The following is a 21,669-nucleotide window of genomic DNA, read 5'->3' as shown; positions in this document are numbered from 1 at the left end:
TGTTACGTCTAAGCCCTTGATTTAGTCACTTTTTGGAAAAGAACGCAAAATACATACACTGTAAGAGATTGCTTTTAAATCCAAAAAAAAAAAAAAAGAAAAAAATCTGAGTAAAAGTCTAGACTGATCTGACTTTTGTGCTATGTCAAGGTTACAGTAAATTCACATTAACTCTGGCATTTTGCAAATTCGACATAAAATAGAACATCTAAGAACTGAAAGTAATGGAAGCTAGGCCCCTCAGACAGGGCAATCCCGATGTTGTTTTTTTTTTTTTTTTTTTTTACTTCTTTCTGCTGACAACCAGGTAACACTTGTGGAAGAAAAATAATTGTCAAAGATATTTACTTTAAAGGTAAACCCAATTGAATATCGATTCGTCGGCGAGGTTTTCTGGTTGATGTCTTGTTTGCATACAGCGATAAACTTGCGACATTCTCGTAAAGATGGATATTTCAAAATGAAGCGCTTATTATCCGTTCGACTCAGAAAAGAAATTTATTAAATATCTTCATAAGGAATTAATTTCATGATCTTTGTTTACAACAGTTAGGTGTCGCTAGATTTTAGTCAATATGATATGATTGGTTTTAATGAATTTGTTGAATTTCGAATTTCGTTTTTCGAGTCTCGAATAAACTTTATTAAATATTGCTAGAACAAGATATATTTAAATACGCATTTGAATAGTTAGGGATTGAGTCCGATTTCGCATTGAATGCTAATTAAAAAATATCCAATAAATGAATAAAATTCAAAACAAAAACAAACAAATTAACAACCAAACAAAACTTTCCACATAGAAGAAGCATGAAATGGAGTGAACAACTGGACATTGAATATTTATTACGTCATTTACAGTGCATAATTAAAAAAAACAAACTATTGTACCCGTACAATATTATTTAAAAAAAAAAAATTCTCATCACATTTTTATAATAGCTTTTCCGGTGTTGCGTCCTTCAAATAAACCCATAAAAGCATCAGGCATCTTTTCAAATCCTTCCGTCACATGTTCTTTGTATTTAATTTTGCCCTGAAAGGAAATAAACAGGACACATGTATATTTCTTTCGATTTAATATCAAAATGTGAATAAATAGGGATGGCCGCGTTAGCTGGCTATATATATATGTAAATTTTTCTTTTAACAAAGTAATTGATTGTAAAAAATATAAGTAAAACTTACTAAATTACTGTAAATGTATATCAGTGTGTTAGATAAAAGAAACAGTTAAATCGTCTCGTATGGTAATTTGAGTCTGACATCTTCATGATTATTTCGTGCAGTTCGTGATTTTTCTTAGGTTGCTTTATGTTTCGACCAATCGATAAACGTGGCGTGTAGATTTCAGTCCTGTTAGTTTCTACACCTGTTCTATAAAGCTGTGAATTAACCATAAGTTTTCGTAGGGAATAGAGGGAATCATTCTCGGTAGATGTAAATATAAAGATATAACTGCTAAAATATTCAGTTTTTAAAGGTGAGATGTTCGGAGTTGTTCTGTGATGAATAAAATGTACGTCTGTAAATCTTATTGTCGATCTGATAGATAATTTTTGTTAAGTCTAAACTACAGTGCTCCATGAATGAAACATATACAGATTGAAATTATTATAATCTCATTTGTTCATTAAAAAAACTAATTATTAAGATTTTATGCTTAAGCTTTTTGATGTTTGCATTAATTTAAAAAGCCGTTTCATCTTTTCCAACACTAGCTCTGAAACTTTAAAACATTTTTTTTAAAATCTTAGATTAAGACAAAAAAAAAAAAAAACAAAAAAAAAAAAAAAAACAAAGCAGCTTAATAAGTCTTAAGTTATATCAGCATTCAAATAGACATGATTTCTTGCAAACCAGAACCCTTTTATTTTTTTTTCAAATTTTGCGCATCCATTTCAATCCTTAGAAGTTATTGAAAATGAAGGACATGTGTCTATAATGTATTTTAGTGTAATGCTATGTTTTTCAATCTAATGGCCTTTGAACATTGTGTTTGTGTATTTACTAGGTACATGCAAATGTGTCTATTCCCAAAAGTCGGTACATTTCCTTTTTATGCAATCATTATGAAAATCAATGTTTTCATCTAGGTTATGGCTGTATTCACAAAAAGGTAAAATATTCGCATTTTTAATCACTTGCCATCATTTAACAGTTCACCTTAAACTACATTAGATATTCGCATTGCTTATCTATAGTCGTTTTATTACTGAAATATAACCTACGTGTGACAAATACATGCTTGAAATTTTAAGTTAAGAATGATTTGTCAGATGTTCTTTTGATCTAATGAAGGGAAAAGTGTAATTTTTCAGTGTGTATACATGTAAATAGAACTAATTTCTGCCTGATATATTTTGCTACTCATTGAAAGCGATTATAATATTTGTTGAAAGAATCGGTAGTTTTCTTTTATTGCAGAAACTAAATTGTTACTAAATTACAAGAAAAATGCTTTATTTAAATGGTCAAACAAAGGCTTTACTTTTATTAATCGCACAAAAGCGTTACAATTTCGAAATGGGTTTTTTGTAATATTACTAGCATACTCATAAAAGCATTTTATTAGTGAAGTGAAACCATTGATATGTGAAGGTTGAAGGTTGAATAACACGTCATTACATTCTATTTTATTAAAAGAATTTTATCGATAGCAACATCTACTACATGGCTGGGTGAATAAAGTGTCGGGCTTGTGGCCCGTACATCCCGAGTTCGAACCCTGCAGGGACTTTTGTTGTAACTTACTGCATTAAATTTTTTAGATATTCCTTTTTATTCTAAAATTGCAAATATTTCGCTTATTTGACATATGTACAGTTCATTTATCATTACATGTATATCTTATTTATCTTTCATAATCAAATAATTTACTGTAAATTTGAATGACTTTTTTCCTGTTATTCCACCTTAAATAACCTCACCTCTTTAATCCATTGGAGCATGGCGGTTTCCCCTTCTTCCCACCTTGAATACCACCTTAACACCAGGAATCCCTCTACTCTTAGCTGAGATTTCATTATACTAAAGAAAGGCAGTGGTCCTATTCAAAGAAATGAAACAATTAAAATATTAAATTAAAAATTTAAATTGATCATGCTCTGCAATGAATGCAGAAAACACATCGTCTATATATCACGTGATCTGATCCTCTTTCAGCGCTCATTAGCATGAGCATTGAATATTAAATGAACACACATTTATTTAGTCAATTGTCTAATTAATTGATAGTCAAATAATCTCAGAGGAAATACATCAATACATCTTTCTATATATTTTAACAAGTGTGTTTTACGGTTGAGAAAAGAGTACAAAAGGAAATTGAAACGATATTTTGTTGTTTGAAATATATTCAGTTAATGTAAATATTTATCAATATGGTCGGCGCATTTTAACAGAAGAGATATAACTCGTGCAGTGATACACTAACCTGTTGGTACACTGGTGTCGTTATAATTGGAAATGGAGCCACAAATTGAAACTCTCCCAAATGTCTTCATATGGGTCAGGACCTTAACAGTAAACATACCACCGACCTGAAAAAAGATAAATAAAACGTTCCGGTTAAATATTAATTCAATTAAAATTGTAATAAAGGATTAATTTAAAGAAAAATCCAAGTTTAAGATTCTGACTTTAAATATATTGAGGTTTAAGTACAATCTGATTAATATTCAATCTTCGACCCCCTCCTTTGTTGTATTGTTGCTATACGAGGATCAGATAGAGGGTATGTATTTTTGAAATCTATCTTGAAAACACGGTGATAAAAATTCGTATAATGGACTTAGTTTTAATCAAAGCATCGAAGTACTTGATTTTATCGATTATTATTTATCTAATCAACGATATGTTATTTTGCTTGGCAAGTAGTTTATAATCCCTATTTGAATTACGCACATTTTTATAATATGGATTCTCGGACTTTTCTGACAAGAATTTCGAGAAAACCTCTTATGAATCATGTTGTGTTATATTAAAAAAAGAATTGATTTCATCAAACTATATATTGGTATTTGAAATATTTCAAAAAGTGTATGGATCCAACCAATAATGAACTCAAGTCTCGTTCAAACATATGCTCGGCTGTCTCCGTTAATCTCCGACAAGTAAGAGATACCAGGGCACGTGATAGCTTGATGATGCGACCTCTAAATATAGACTGACTATCTGCTTGTCGGAGATGTACGGAGACAGCCGATGGTTCAACAGACTATATTGAACTCTGGCGTAGGAATACATACAACTGCAAAAAACTTCTAAACTGTTCGTACTATTTAAAATCTGACTATTTCTTAGGTATGTATAAATAAGTTTCCTTTTTAAAAAAATGCTTCAGCGTATATTACATCAAATTTATCGATTATTTTCAAGAACTAACTCTTGTCAGCGGTGATGATTTGTGCTTAGGTCCAAACACTGTTTCAGTTTCGGTTTGCCAGAGTAACTGCATAGAAGAGTTGATTAAAATCAGCTCCCAAAAATAATGAGGGAAACCATACAAAAGTTTGATATGGAAATAAAACTGATTTATCGTATAGACCTGTAAGAGCAACTATAAAAATACTTATCAAGTAAATAAGACCAAGTTTTTATACTAAGTAATATTAAGAGCTTAGTTTTCTTTCAAGTAAACACGGAAATGCATTTACCGTTGAGTAATTTGATAAAACGTTTTGAATTAAAAAAACCCACCATTTTTACGGCTGCAAACTTAACGCGTTTAGAATTTACAGATTTGAAAAAATAAACAGTAACATACAAAGAGAACGAGGACCCGAACAGTCCCATAAATCATACATTATCAAAGTAGCAGTCCACGCTGTTGTCAGGAGCAGCTTCCTTCAGAGCCGTGTCGACATCCGTTTTCTTGTAGTTGTAGGCAAAGTCAAAGCCCAGTTCTTCCTTGATCCACTTACACTTCTCCTCAGTTCCGGCGAATCCAATCACTTTGCATCCCTGAAGAAAACAAAGATAAGGGGGTTGCATGCATTTAAATAAATCAACGAGGGTCGGGATAAATATGATAAACAAGGTATATTGTAAATCATCTAAATTCGCGATGAACAATTTTCTTGAATGGTATATTTGGTGTTTTCTTAATGGTGAAAGTGTTTGGAAACAATACTTTTTAGAATAAAAATTAATTAGTCTTTTTTATTCTGAATTTCATTTAGGGGTATCGATTACATCATGAATTTCTCAAAAATTGAGCCGTCGCGAGTTTTAATGATTTTGCTGACAGGTGACCTTGATTTTTGCGATCTGTCCCACCAAGCTCCCGACCGCCCCCGCGGCACCGCTAACCACCACCGTCTCACCTGCTTTCGGTTGGCAGAGTTCCAAAAAGCCAAAATAAGCCGCCATGCTGCAATGAAATAAATAACAATTATATGTACATTGTTACGCACTGACTTTTATTTAAACAGGTATTAATTAAACATATAAGAATGAAAATAATTCTAAACGCTTAGGCATCAATGTTTGAGACATACTTGCTTTTATATTTACTACAAAAATCGTATGCACTTTCAAAAAGTTGAGATATCTAACAAACACGTGTACCACGTCACTTGTATACTAAGATTTGTTTACAATACTCCATTCGCTTTCGCGACAAAAATTGTATTGATTCCTAAGGGAAGACATGGTGAGAAGACATCGATGTATTATTAATGTTATTTTGATTATGCCAATTATAGAATTAAATAATTATTCTTTTTACCCAGGCATACCCATGGCTCCCATCATGAGAGACAAGGGGAGGTCACCCATTTCTGCTGAGCGGGAGATCTCTTTCTCGGCGTCTTTTACCAAAGTGTGCGTGCGCCATCCTGCACGCAAGCGTACGATAGAACCCACGGGATATTTGGCGTTCTTGCTGACAATTACCCTACCAAAAAATGTCTTAAGAGCTGAAACCCCACACATCTAGTTTACGATCATGAAAGTTTCTTTTATTTTCTTTTTTCTCTTTCTTTCTTTCTTTCTTTCTTTCTTTCTTTTTTCTCTTTCTTTCTTTCTTTCTTTCTTTCTTTCTTTCTTTCTTTCTTTCTTTCTTTCTTTCTTTCTTTCTTTAACATACCAATACCACTCCATGTAAACCTTTTCTTATTTTCCTGATAGAAAGTAAGATTTAATACAATACAGAATTTTTCTGTGACAAAACTACTTGTTTATCACACATATTATCACACGTATTTTGTATCACACATTTTGCATACTTTGCGATTTGCTCTCCGAAAAGTGTATTGCCTACTGCATTCCTGGTCTCAGCTTCAAATCTGTAGAAAATGTAAATAAACAGAATAAGTAAAACAAACATATGGTTCCAGAAGATATTATATATTAGCAAATTATACTTAATGTTCAACACATGACAACAACTTAATGTACTACTAAGAATTGCCGTGAATTATAGCAATCAAACATATGAACTCTACTGAAACTGTAATATGACGGATTGTTTAAAGATTTTGATATTGAGAATAAATAACACTATACTATAACTCCTGTGTAAAACAACTAATCACTATAATGTAATTAAAAAATAACCAAAAAACAAAAACCCGAAATACATTTGTATATTTTTATTTTAAATACACACCACGAGAAACGATGTCAGTTTAACCTTATATAAAAAAGTTACCTCATGTATGGATCAACAGTCAAATAAACTGCTTCACACAACAGCTCTGAAATAAAAGGTATAAGTTGATCAAAACAACCTGCACCCACACTGTCTGTCTGACTTTCTGTCTGTCTGTCTGTCTCTCTCTGAAGTTTAAGGGTCCAATCATTTAAGCAAATATGATTATGCAATAATAGACTTTACCACCTAATTTCACGTTATCGTTAATGTAAAAACTTCTGACTTCAGACAAGATTACATATTAAGGCCATTAAAGAAATCAAACCAACCAACCAAAAAAAAAGGATTATGAGAGACTTGGTCATCAACATGAGAAACATGTTTAACGTCTACGTGTTCGATTATATTTATTTGCGATTAGATACTGTTAAGGAGCTATATTTGGCTTTGTATTCTATATAGCGCTTTCGGGGAATAGGGCTTTCGCTAAATCAAGTACAAGTACGCTAAATGCTATGCATACATGTATCAGAATGGTCACAACTCGCAACACGCTTATACAGATCCGCGCCAACTGGCTCAAAAACTACTTTCCGCCAAATATTGCACACGCAAAATATAATACGTTTACATTATACTACATGCTTTTTTTATAACAGCTATATAAATAGAATACGAAAGGTATTCCCTTATCAAAAACCGCACAATGATAATAAACAATCAATTGCGTGTTTTACAGGTTAAGTTTTTTTAATGGTATCACCTTATGAATAGCGGGTGGGGGGGGGGGCATTCAGGTTGATTAAGGACACACGTTATCGTATTGTTTGCTCAGCCCGAATGTCAACATTTAGAACATGCACATGTCTAAAAATAGATAGATAATTGTTAACAAACTTGTCAATTCAGTGGAAATAAACCTACCTCCATCATTCAATTTTTCTGGAATATCTTCCTTAACAAGCTTGAAGTTATCAGGGGTGACTTTTCCGATGAATGGCTTCGCCAACGTCCACTTCTTGCAGAGAACCATCTTGTTTTCTGGAGTTGGTGGTACGCAGATATATATACACGACGCACGAGAAATCACAGCAAGATTAAGAAAACCGCGATATCAAACCAACCACCTTTATATTACAAACCTGTTCAAATCACATCCTGGGGCATTCTGAAGACAAAGGGATATTTCCGGTTACTGAAACTTTAGACGGAAATGCTAGGAGTTTATATAAGGATACTGGAAGATTTATGTTGAGGACCGGGGCATTACATGTATAAATGTAAAGTTCTATTATTTGTAGAGGAGAAATAAGCCCAGACATCGTTAATAAAATTAAAAAAACAGTATATACCCATTTACATGAATATAGAGAAATTGTTTAATATAATTAAGATAACCCAAGTATAATGTAGGATAGATCGTTATAGAAAAAATCATTTATTTAGTTAGAATACAAAACAATAGAAGGAAGAAAAGTTTGACTTGGTTGCATATTAACTACTATACATACCATACTTTTATCACACACTGGTTTTCACCGTCGTGTTGTTTGGGGAATAGCTCAGCAGATTTGTGGCTATGTGATGTACTCACGTTCACAATACCTGATTGAATCAGGAATAAATATAAAATCCGGATAAAATCCGTAAATTAAAAAAATTTATTCGATTGCCGAAAGATGGAAAGTGACTTTGTAAAAGTCACTTACCATTGCGGTCAATCTACAGACTTTAGTTTTAACCAATCAGGTAACTTGTTTTAAAAAGGTTTACGCCCAATTTCGGCAAAATTTCTTTGATGCTTGGCACTATTAGCTAAGCCAAAGAAGGTGTTACAACAAAAGTTTACAAAAGATGTGCGAACGAATTAGCTAACAAAGAGAACAACAATTTGTTTTTCACAAAAAAACTTAAAGGAAATTGTGCGAAATAGTAGATATTCTTTAACTTAAATAAAATTAAGTTTACTCATACATGCGGTATATTCTAATTGAATATTAGAATTAATCTAAAATATAAAATCAAAAAATATCATGAATTATAAATTCATGTTAATCATAACTGTTACATTAAAAGTTTAAAATTTATCAATTTAAACATAAACTGTTATAGTTAAGTTTAAATTGATAAATTTTAAACCTTTAATGTAACACTTTCATAAGAGCGATGATTAAAAACAATTCTGTCAAATAAAATTCCACGCAGTTGCTGAAATGTCCACTGAAGAAAATGCGATTCCTCCCGAACTCATCAATTTTATAACAGAATTTCAAATTAAGATATGCCAAAAAAAACAAAAAAACAAAATGACGAAGCGGCAGGATGGGTTGATTTGCAAAGAATAGGGGAGGGGGCCTGATTCGTTACCTTTTGACAGTGATCCTTTTTTGTTATTCTTATATAGGAACATCGTCATGTTTCGTTTTTTAGTGGAGTTCTAAAACATTGACAATGAAAGTGGACATTCTTACAACCCTTCAAGAAAGTGGACATTCTTACAACCCTTCAACCTTCCTCATTGATTATTTTGGTTTCACAAATGTAAGGTCCGTTTAGTTTGCTTATATTGTTGCCTCCCATCTCCCTGCTCTGCACTTTCAAAAAAGTGATACAAAATTGCTGAAATTTATCTTTTTTGATAATACGTCATGGTAATGTGTAAAGATTTTTCATTTTGAAAAAAAACAAAACAAAAACAAGTTTAGTCAGATCTGAAAGTTTATTCGTCCCTTATCAGACTAATAGATTATATGTACAGGGGATAGCGGACTTCGAACTGTCGAGCTGAAAAGCAGGAATGCATACCGTGTATCCACCCGCGATGTCAACCTAGTATTTGTAGAGATGGAATTGAAAAAAAAGCCAAAGCCGATATATAAATGACTAAAAATCACGTTAATAATGTTCAACATTAACTTAATATTAATGTGCATATAAAACTAAATGATAAAATCAATAGATGTACGGTAACAGACGAATAAAAAGAGTTTTCAAAACAAATCAAACAAGTATTCCTTTTAAAGGAATGATCGGCAATAATGATATATTGATAGCTATAGAAGCAATCAACATGATCAGTTTATTTTAAAATATTAAAAAAGTACTGTATTTTTACAAAATATAGATTTTTTTGAATCTGTACACAATAATTTCATCATTATAAACTCTCAACAAATTCAATTTTGAAATAAATTTGGGGAAAGCCGTTCGTGAACTCATTGTCTAGTTTTATATTTTTAACGTAATTATTAAATGTTAATGTATCTTCTTCGGAATACTGAGTGGGGCTCTTCAAAGAGCATTAACACGTATACAAAGACAGAGTTGTATTAAAATAATTTAATGCGACAGAAAAACATCGAATGCCATCATAACTTGCTATTGAGTTCGCATTATAACGTAACCTTGTTTATAAATCAACCCGTCTTCCAAGCTACTATTATGGAACATCAATAGATCGAGTTCAGTTCATGGAGCATTTTCTCATGATTGAGGTCAGTTCATCGAGGTCAACTGCACTACTGAATGAATCCTTACGCGTGAGACAAAATGTGCATTCTTGAGTTGACAGGTCGAACTCTATTTTATGTATGTTTGCATCTCTTAAGGTAAATTAATTGAAATAAAACTGAGTAAAATGTTATTTAAATACTAAACCAAACTTCAAGTTTTATAAGAACTACTTATGCAAGCGGAATGTGTGCGCACGTGGAAGCATTTGCCAGATGCCTCATATGGAGACAACAGTGATCGGCCGAAGCCGATCACAAAATTTATATAAAAATCGAAAAAGGTTTTTAGTAGGAACTATTTAATTTCAAAATTATGTTTGTAATACTTCTCTTATTCAATTTAACATAATGGGAAAGAGCGTTCTTGTTAAGGTAAAAAATATTTTCAAAAAGATATGCAATATATTTTCTATCCAATTTGATATATATTATAAAATACTTAAAATCTAAAGCACAGGAACGGTTTAACTCTATTTTCAATACGGCCATTAAATCAGATCGGAATTAATGTAAATGATTTGTTGACTGGCTCAAACTTTGTTAACTAATCTATGTAGAGGGTTTTAGATATCTTTAGCTACATGTTATATTAAACTCACTACAGTACTTTTACATCAGCTGAAGAAATTCACGCATGTGAAATAATGTTGAAAAACGTATTACTGTATATTTTGATTATAGCAAGGTCAATGATTACTTGCACTACATAAAGTGGGTATTGATGACGTACACAGAATAGCTACATATAGCGACATAAGCGATTTTCATTGAGTTTTAATGATTGTGACGTAATATTGAAAATTCGATGTTCGTAGCAATCACTCATCGTATGTTTCCAGTATATCTGCGCAGAGAGAGAGAGAGAGAGTCCAAGTAGCGAGGTGGACAATGCACTCGCTTGTCACCGCTGCGACCTGAGTTCGATCCTCGTGATCGACAGTGTTTGTATATGATAGGGTATGGCGGTCGCCCGCTTGACACGTGGGTTCTATCCGGGTACTCCGGCTTCTTCCCACACCAATGACCCCCTCGAGCTAACATCTGAGGCCGTGCCAACAAGAAATATATCAATATAAGTTATAGAACTTGCTTATCAATCGTTGTAAAATAAATAATGTTCAGTTAGAGCGAGCCTTAATGATAAAGAACTAAAGAACTACACTTTTCAAACAAGCCATGTACAGTACCGTAAAAAAATTGAATGAACAGTTCACAAAAGAAACCGTACTGTTACCCCCCCCCCATAAACCGTACCGTTTAAATAACGTATTATTCCGTTCAAAAACATACCGCGCTGTGCAAAAAGCATGCAATGAGCAGTTGTGAAAAGCATGACCCGCCAAATCTTCCGTAGAAATCCATAGTTGTGTCCTTCTCCTTCCTACTGAGTTTATGCCCAAATTATCTGCAGTCGTTCAGTATATTACAAGTAGACGCCAAACAAAGAGAAACTTACTAGACAACTACAATTTATTTATTGTACTGGGTGCAGGACAATCAGAAATTTACTGGACTTGATTTAACAAGATGACTTCTTCACGAACATTTTAATATAAAATGACCAAATAAATACCAACAGCTGAATTGGCAACAAATTGACAAAATTCATGTTTTGCAACAAAAAAAGTGTTTAAAAAACAGTTCTATACATTGTATGCGTTACATGATTTTAAACAGCATAATTAATATAACAGTACGAAAAATAAACAATTGCAAAAATTGTAACTGTATATACTATAGCATAGAGCGCATACATGCACTGTACTATACAATTTACTTTCTACAATGTTAAAGCTTTCCACACTATGTTTGAATTGAGAAACATACAAAAAATACGGATTGAAAGAGTCGGAAAACAGAACGACTCAATCTCTGGTAGCTATCTGATACTATAGTATGTTCAACCATTATAGTACAGCAAAACTTAAGATTAGTTCACCAAGTTACTAAGCTTAGGGTTTCTGAACCATCATAATTACATGTGATGGATATATCCAGACTCCCTTGGACATCAACCAAGATAATCCTCTCGTCGATCGCACTCCATACAGACCGTTAACGTTTGCCTGATGGCAATTCCTGAACCACCATCCTCCATTGTTGGTGAAGGCACAGCTTCCGGTTGTGTAATCATAGTCATCCCATGCAGAAATCCGCATTCCATTAAAATAGCTTAAAGTTTCCGCTACAAAACATAAACTATTAAAAGTTTTGTTATTATTTATTATTATTGTTAAAAAGTTATTACAGGTATATTAAGTTTCTATTTTTGAAAAACTAATCAATAATCGTTATTTATCATTCATTCATTGAGTGTTTAAAACGCTTCGCCTGATTATTAAAAAAATTGACATCCAATGTACATGTTACATGTAATAGTCTATAAAAATATTTTTTTATCAAAAGGCATATTACTTCATATACAGATATGAACGATAATTCTATGGAAATAACGTTCTCAACAGTTTTCCGACTATTTTATGATAAACATACAGCTTGATTAAATTTCTGGTTAATACATTTTTCATGTGATTTTCTGTTGAAATCCAAATATAATTTACCACGTGCAACTGTACTATAAGTTTCCCCCACCCTGTCCGATGTGATGTTTAAATACATAATTTTTTTTGTACCAATGACATATCACAAAATTATATGAAAATTCTATAAGGATTTATTTTCTTTATAACTTTTACCTTTCATGCAAAAAAAAATCACCCAAGACGTTACAAGCGTTCAGAATCTATGTGCAAATATTATTTGTTATAACCTTCTCATTAGAACTATAGTTACATATAGATTCACAGATAACAGATTAGTAAGTTACATATAACTTATTATTGTAACTTATAATTACCGAATATTTTTTGCTCTATGATAACTTGATACATTAGGTACACAACTTAAATGTCATATTACATACATAACATTCCATAACATTACATTACATGACATATTCCTCCCCCGATACTCCGTCTTAGACGGATGATGAAATGACATACTGCCATAGGCAGACAACAATGTGCATGAAACAAATAAGCGGCATCGTTCACTTACAAATGTTGCCTGTAAAATTGTTGAACTGAACTTGGAAGTCATTTGCTTCAGAAGCAACCTCAAACCAAGAGTATTGTCCAAAATACCGTATGTCATCAGCAAGAAGTTCAACATGTAGAATGTGAAATCCTTCCCATGTAAGTCTATGGATGGCTTCATTCCCTGATTTGAAATACCATCGCATGATTTTACACCAAGCAGCCCATTTCAATGAATTGACTTTTGTTAGAATTAAAAGTTTGATAAGTTCTTTCTTGGAGTGAATTTATCTTATGATATACATGTAAAACAAACATGCCTTACATTAAAAAGTAATCGTATCATTAGTATGATAGATAATTCAAAGTTAATTCATTACATAAAGAAAACTGAGATAAGAATAGATGTTAGCTAAAAAGCTAAAATAAACGATTATATTACCAATCCAGAACTCGGAGTCCAGAGAACCAAATCCAGTTTTGTACTCTTCCTTTGTTCTGTTGAAATTCACTGTTCCTGTACATCGTCGTTGAATTATCTAAAAAGGCACATTTTCTTTAAGATACATGTAAAGTTCTTTCTTGACATCTTTGACTATCATTTACATTTATTGCGTACTTCTCCTTATGTTTGCATTGGAAATCTGCGACATTCAATTTCTCGTGAATATAATTAGCCTATTCATGCGCCATGAGCACAAATATAGAAGTTGTCACTCGTTTTGAGGGTATTTGTTATTGTAAGATTAAAGGAAACGTATAAACTTGAATAACTGATTTGATATGTATTGATGAAAAAATCATTAAATGATAAATCTTATCTACTTATTAATATTCATACAAATGAACATCAATATGAATACAAATGCTAAGGTTTGGATGTCGTCGGTCTTATAACACACCAAGGCGGTGCAGACAAATTATTATACCGTGTTGATGCGCGGTATTCAATTTATCTGCACGACGACGACATCCAAAAATAAGTATTTTATGCTAAAATTAAATACACTATGAATTTTTAGGGTTTTTCATAGGTGTTACAATGCAGATACAATTTGCCCTATTCTACATTTATAATAAAAAAATATTGTTTTAACCGCAATGTATTCGTTAAATTATCATAAAGTCAAAGAGGTATTCCTTAAAAATGTAAAAAATAAACTGCAATGTTGAAAAGTTCACCGAAATATTAACTTAGTTGGTCACGTGATCAAATCTTGTAAAGCCCGAACGACTTCCAGACGCTTTGATCACGTACCAATCAACATTGCTGTTCATAACCTAAATTTACATTTAAAAAATAAAATATCCATCAGAATTATGTACTTAATTGCTTTTTCATGTTTGTAATAAAGGAACATGCAAACCAGTGAGATCGTGATTTTGTTCATTGTGACTTAAAAAATCGACCTCATGACCTGTGAAAAAGTTAACACAGAAATGAACGTGTTTGCTTCTCTGTAGGTTGAAAATACATTTACAAATTCAAATGATACTTCTTGAACAGAACATAACCTGTGTACGTTTTTTTTATGTACGTTTTTTTTTATATATATCTAACCATCCATTTCCTTCCATCTTCCAGCTGAATCATTGGTATTTGTACAAAATGGGTATCGAGTTGCACAGATTCTACAGACGATGATTGTTTCAGAAAGTCACATTATGGTATCTGTTCATTGTTCCCTAATAAAATCATTATTAAAACATAGAAAGTCATTTAAAAAAAAACAAATGATCAGATGTACACATTATTATAATTGATCTAAGAAATGAGCGGTATGAAGTTTTTTTAAAAAAAATACCTGAATAAAAACAAAACATTACACGTTTAGATATTACGAAATTCTATATTTTCAAAACATTTTTTGATTGAAAATAAAAATGTAATTTTGCATTAGGTTATTTCAAACAATTAGAAAATTTTCAAGTTTGCAAAACTGAAAGTTAATATATAAATGATTATTGTAATTTAAAATGCTCTACAATTTTCTTCTGAAAAATAAATAAAGGTAAAATCTATGCACATACCAGATTGATAATCAATCCATTTTCCATCATTATGACAGGTCATTTGAAAGTCGTGTTCATTTGATGACGACATGTATCCTTCTTTTAATTGGTAGCTCTTTACCAACCCTATTCCAAACACAGTTTGCGTGTTTGGTTCTATCACAAGGTCAGCGTTCAGGAAACTAGGCGGAGAGTTGCATTCTATAAACGGAAAAGATTTTCAAGTTTCTGTATCGTTGAATTAAGGGTCAAATACAGGAATCAAATGAAATATATTTGCAATTTTCTATTTAGCAGTATGAATAATGAAAAATTTAGGTTATTTGGAAAACCGTGGCTATTAATTTATTCATATGTACTTCCTAGAGGGAGAATTTTTAATGAAGATTTACAACTATATTTAGATATCTAAAGCTAAATCTTCAGAATAGTTTCTTTACGAAATGATTGTTTCTGACAACAAGGTTTAGTTCGATCAGTTGGGTAATGAATATACATTGTAGCATCTTTAATTATTCCTTTAGAACGTAAAGCGTGGTTTAATGAGTAGAAAGTAAATTTCTATAAGGAATCGTTGTATACTTTGTGAAATATAGCATTACTATTATTATACAATATCATTACAATTGAAATAAATGTGACGCACATTTTCGAATGGTGAGAAAAAATATAACCTGCAATTTTACAAACAGAACTAGTTGTTCCTATAACACCGAGACACAACTCATTTAGACTGCAATTGTGATGAGCACAGCTTCCAACAATATCCTGAAAAAAAAAATCAAAAATATGTTATGAATACAATACACGCAGTTTAAGTACATTTAGAGTTGTAAAATTTAATTACTAACCCAGCTTAGAAGTGTTTAAGTGACTCTATGGAACATTTATTAATTAATGAGCAATAATCAGTCCTTCTCATGTATGCTACATTGTACCTATACAAGCCAAACTGATGTCTTGCTAATTATCTGGTAGTCATTCTAAATATGACGTTACGTATACATTAAACATTTTTACCATATTCCACTGACTCATATGACTGTAGACATATTCTTTATCCTCTTCTATAAGGTCGTTATTGGAGACTAAGTAAGTGCTTACGGTTCCAGTATATAATAAGCATTCTGGATCTTCACAATTTAACTCGCAATGTAATTTAATTCTCGAGTAATTAATGAATAGGCATCTTTTTCTTCGAAGACACTGTTCTACACAGTCGATAAAATTCAAACTTTCTATCTTCAAAAAGACGCCATCTTTTCGTCTTGAGTTCCAGCGTATCTCATGGTACCCATTTATCTGAGTGCATAGAATATGATTTATTATTAACAACAAGCAAAAAAGCAAGACTCTAGTATTATCGATACCCATGTTACATGTAACAGTATTTTAAAAAAGCGAAATGATACAGGTGTCCTGTTCATATTGGTGACTATATACAAAGGGCGGTGGGAGGGATGCATGAATTTCCTTAAAATTAACCAATCAATATGTTTGATGGGTTTGAATTCGAACATTAGTTCTAATTGTAAGAGCCACTTCACATTTATTTTATAACACTTACTTGGTTAAAAATATTGGTTAATCTTGAACTTATTTGTTCGGTAGTTATATGATATTTAGCTTAATTTACACTCAAGTCATTTTCTTTGCTCATACTACTTAACACGAAAATGAAACAATGTTCACAGTGCATTTTATTCAAATATATCGCTTGTCACTAATGCAGTTCATGGATTGCCAAAGAAGTGCTTTCATCACCATGCAGTCTGTTTCCGATTATAAAAGCATCTCTAATCGATGTATTGTTTTAAACTTTACTCAATATGTATGCATTTGCTTCTAAAAATTGAACCATGTATTTACACTCAGATCACCACAAAGTTGAATGATAATACAGGTGATACACATTATAAGGTGTTTTGCTCTTTAATGGTACAGTAAAATCTTCCGCCATGTTCATATTCCCTGGGTAGTTTCTAGATTAAAATGGAAAGGGTTACCTCTAGAACTAAGTCAATTATAAAAATAGAGAAATAGCTTTAATCTGCCGTTAGAAATAAAATACATGTCAGATATATCATTTGTTGGTAAGCGTTTTCTTCCTTTAGGATGGATCATTAAAAAGTGTTTTATATTCCTGTTTTTGTGAATTTGTGATCTCCGCAGTAAAAAATAAAGATATTTCAAATTGATTACAAAAGAGCAATCCCACTGCCCACAAATATAAAGAATAAAAGATATAATTAAAGATATTTAATCTAAAACATTCTTTTCTACATATGTTCAGCTTTTAAATTTACACCGATATAGAACAGCCCTTTTTCATGTCAGTGCAAATTTATAAAACATTATTCAAAGGAATCGCAGTTTGAATTGTAGTTTTAACGTACACTTGAAATATTAATACATCTGACATCTATCAATGCTTAAATATGTGTCAAGGCAAAACCATTATTGATGATATATCAGAAAAGCGAAAATAATGAAAAACACGACAAACTGGTATAAGATGAATATTCAGCACAACAGATTCTAGCAATTGATCTAATGTAGAAGCAGAAATATTCGTTGAGGATTTAATTTTGTTATTTTCGTTGACAGTTTAATTCAACGAAATTAAATCCATGACGAATAATAATAAGTAATAATGAAAACAAAGAGATTACGATATGACGAAATTAAATGCCAACAAAATCTTATTTGGTTTAAAAACAACGAAATTTTGACCCAACGAAAATATGTGCTTTTACAATATATTAATATATTGAAGATATTACAAAAAATTTGTAATTTAAAGATATTTGGAACAATTTCGAAGAAGAGGCAAGCTACTGACAAACAAGTTGATAAAACAGGGGAATCTTCAGTCTCCATTGAAGTCAATTTTTGTAAGTTTTCATGGTCGATAAAACAACCTAGTCAACATATATAATCTTCCATTTGGTCGCTTACTGACTGACGTTTTTCAGACTTAATGTTAGACCATTATTACACGGAATTAATTAACTGTCTGGTCCTAACGATTTTTCTATTTCCCCCCGATTACGACAAAGATCATACGGCTCACCTTTGTGACAGGTCAGCAGAGGATTACTCCTCCATGGCACTTAATTCTACCTCAGTCTATTTTTCCGTGTTTGCTCTGCTCCTGTTTTGTATTTTTTGTTGGACGTCTGATTTTGAACATTGTTCGTTATCACTACATGTCATGAAATTATATCTGTTTAGAAAGTTTAATAACCCAATGTGTAATCTGCATCAAGAACAAGCAAAAAAATATATTTAAAAATCACACTCAGAAAAAATACAATTTTCAGTTTGAATAGCATTGTATAAAATTCATAATAAGCATACTATGTAATTTCTACATAATAAAACAAAGAAAATGTCTGGCCATTTGTCCTCTTGTTACTTTCATTGAAGTTGGATTCAAATTATTTGTACGTAGGTAAACACGGCTTGAGTCAGCTATGGGCTCATTTTCATCCCACATGAAAAATGTCATTTCTCCACCGAAGTCATTTAGCAAGGGTGAGGACCTGTCTTTTCTTATTCCTTGTAGGTACATTATTTTCCCATAAAGATCTGGATGTAAAATGTAGAAGGCATTAAAATTATTGAATCGTCCGGTGCATTCTCTCATAGAAAATTTTGTTAAAAATTTACAGTAGCATACACAGCTAAAAATGTTTTTTACGAAAAAAAATTCAAAAGAACATATACTTGTCTAAAGTTAAATCGTATCTCAAACTCCTTTTTATGTAAAATCTAGGAAAAAATGTTAATTTTGTGATGTTTTGTTGAATACATAAATGTAAATTGCGCATTTTGGCATACTGGTTAAAGCAACATAATGATTTATAAAAGAAATTTTGTTATGGTTCATCAAAGATCGTAATTTCTTATTTAAATATTTTTTATCTATTCAAGAACTGTGTGCGTTATTATGCATTTTTCACCCCAAAAATAAAAGATTTATGAAGAGTTTTGAAAAAAAGGTGGAAGAGAGTTGAAATCATATTAAATAAATTGTTTTATAGCAACATATGGGGGTTTTCGGATGTTTTTTGGTCTGGAAAACTTTAAGCACAGGTTTGCTTAGGTACCATTTTTTAGTATGATGAGTATATTAATTTTATGAAGAGAAACATATGTCAAAATTGTACTTGAGCAGACCTGCGCTTCATACTTCCGAATGCAAAATATAAGAAAAAATGACATTATTTTCATTTGCTTGCAAAATTGCAAAAATTGGGTCATTTAGATGACGTCAAAGATAAACAACGAATGAACAATGATGACAAAAATTAAGATTGAAGTGATAGGCATGTTCAGTTCGATGATTTATGAAGATTTGACTCTTATACTCTTATACGATTCTGTTTAAAAATTGGTTAAAATTTGGGGCAGATATTTGACCATACCAACTATGGTCCTTTACCTATTTACATATAGACCGACCACTCAAACTTTTTGACCAGTTTTTTATGTCAATATTAACAAAGGCCGATAATTTGTTCATGAATCTATAACATTGTATTAATTTTGACTCAAATTTCATATTCTCTCAAAAACTATAATAAATCAGATAAAGTCTAATGTCAAATAAATTTTACAGACAAAATCTAACAATATTACTGAATTTACTAATACACAATGTATTTACAATTCAACTTAATAAAATCTATCGAAAATATTGTATGAGAAACCATAATTGTATTTCAAAAATATTTTATAGTTTTTTTATCCGCTACTTACCGATTATATACTGTAAAAACACGAAGTCACGTTCAGAGTCCACAAGAAATAAGTGACTTCTAGGATCGTCTTGACTACACGCTGTTCGTGCCTCTTCGTATGTTTTTCTCGTTGTATGATACTTGTAACAATACTGGTGTGTTGAATTCCAGGTGTAACCAGGTGTGTTGCATTCGTGTACTGCAAAGCAAGGCTAACATAAAACTGATACTAATAAAAGACTACTATAGATTTCTATTTTTCGAAAGTTCTCAATTCCGCGATTCAACAAATTTATTTTTCATCTGTCTTAAAATAAATGAAAGCAAGATTACAAAATCCTTGAGACGTGTTTATTGCGATTTTAAGATGATATAATTACTTGCATTTAATTAGGAATCTACAGTGCTAAAAGGTTTAAATTGTCTCGTTAACTTTATTTTTGAGACAATTGTTTAAAAGAGAATAGTTTTAAGGGTTGTTATTATTTATGAATCACTATGAAGGAATACATCACACTTGATTAGAGGTAAACGCTTTTTCAGTTCAAAGGTTTATCTTTCTTGTACGAAAAAAAAACATTTAAAGTAGCATAAACATATTTTGTAGCATATAGTTTAATGATGATTATTTTATACCAAACGTTAATATATCAAGAAAATAGATACATACTATATCGAATTAGTAAGCTATACAGAAAGCAGGTATAATGGATTTATTTTTATAAGAAAATTATAGAAAACTAATTTTTATACAAAGCATATTTTTAACACCTTAAAATGATTAAGTACAAATTTATTATTTCTTTAACTGTGTTTTTGAGGAAAACTATTCAACATTATTTTAAAAACACATGTATCATACATTTTCAAGTGCCAAAACAGTGTTAAAAAGAGGATCAGATTGATTCAGACAAGATTTTTGGGAAACAATTCATCATCATTAGGCTAGATTATTCAAATATTTATATTTTACAAATATTACCTTTGTAGAAATATGAATCATCTTCGGAACGGTGAAACTGTATTCCTGTAGGGTGGCGATGTGTAAAGTGGTATCCATTACAAGTATTTTTGTTTGAAACAAACACAGACAGACATGATGACATTGACAAACAAAGAACCATGCATTGCATCAACGGAATTGTCTCATTAAATAAAGGTTCTTTCTCTGGAACAATATACTGCATGTCAAAATTCTGCATGAAAGCAATTTCGAAATTATTCGGATCAGTTAGGGTGAAGACCATCACCACCGAAAGACTGAAAACCATCAACTTTAAGATGAAAAGCATGCTCAAAATTAGAGGTCGACTACACAATTATTTGCACCTTTTATATAAAACAATACTATTGATTTTTAAATGGCGCTTCTCTTTTGATCAGCTCAACTGTAAGAGTATATTCCCTAATCATTATCATTACCTCACTGGATAAATATTTTGAATCACATTATATTTCAAAAGATAAAAACAATCTTTTATGAACAGTTTCCATTGAAAAACTTTAGATGATTGAAAACAATATAAACGTATCCAATGATCTTTGCGCGTTATAATGTTTTTGAATGTACTTTTCTTATATTCCAACACAATTAAAGAAAAGAAAAATGTTAATAATTTTATACCTCCGTGCATTTTTTAAGGTAGCTCCATACTCGTAAAATTCTCTGAGGAAAGTTAAAAAACCGAACTGATTTCGACTTAATAGACTTAAATGTCATCAATTGTTAGAAAAAATATACATGTCATCACACTTTTTGAGATGCC

General features: G+C 31.4%; 2 protein-coding genes and 1 pseudogene across 2 annotated transcripts; all 3 read right to left on the bottom strand.

Annotated features, from left to right (window-relative positions):
• Positions 1–829: 829 nt before the first annotated feature.
• On the bottom strand, positions 830–7,799 carry LOC128158853 (prostaglandin reductase 1-like). Its single transcript, XM_052821826.1, has 10 exons — positions 7,741–7,799; positions 7,523–7,639; positions 6,656–6,701; positions 6,231–6,290; positions 5,732–5,899; positions 5,257–5,374; positions 4,807–4,965; positions 3,437–3,542; positions 2,931–3,049; positions 830–1,036 (listed from the first exon to the last, which is right to left on the bottom strand). Exons 2-10 carry the CDS (start codon positions 7,629–7,631, stop codon positions 926–928), a joined length of 996 nt encoding a protein of 331 aa, XP_052677786.1. The 5' UTR covers positions 7,632–7,639; positions 7,741–7,799; the 3' UTR covers positions 830–925.
• A 4,235-nt stretch (positions 7,800–12,034) lies between these two features.
• LOC128161044 (ficolin-2-like) lies at positions 12,035–16,456 on the bottom strand (annotated as a pseudogene).
• A 1,988-nt stretch (positions 16,457–18,444) lies between these two features.
• On the bottom strand, positions 18,445–21,122 carry LOC128158867 (uncharacterized). Its single transcript, XM_052821842.1, has 3 exons — positions 20,886–21,122; positions 19,923–20,102; positions 18,445–18,749 (listed from the first exon to the last, which is right to left on the bottom strand). Exons 1-3 carry the CDS (start codon positions 21,103–21,105, stop codon positions 18,529–18,531), a joined length of 621 nt encoding a protein of 206 aa, XP_052677802.1. The 5' UTR covers positions 21,106–21,122; the 3' UTR covers positions 18,445–18,528.
• Between the last annotated feature and the right edge of the window lie 547 nt (positions 21,123–21,669).

This window comes from Crassostrea angulata, chromosome 8 (genome assembly GCF_025612915.1).
Source record: "Crassostrea angulata isolate pt1a10 chromosome 8, ASM2561291v2, whole genome shotgun sequence".
Taxonomy (NCBI): domain Eukaryota; kingdom Metazoa; phylum Mollusca; class Bivalvia; order Ostreida; family Ostreidae; genus Magallana; species Magallana angulata.
The sequence above is the reverse complement of the archived record's forward strand: the minus strand, read 5'-3'. Positions and strand labels throughout refer to the sequence as shown.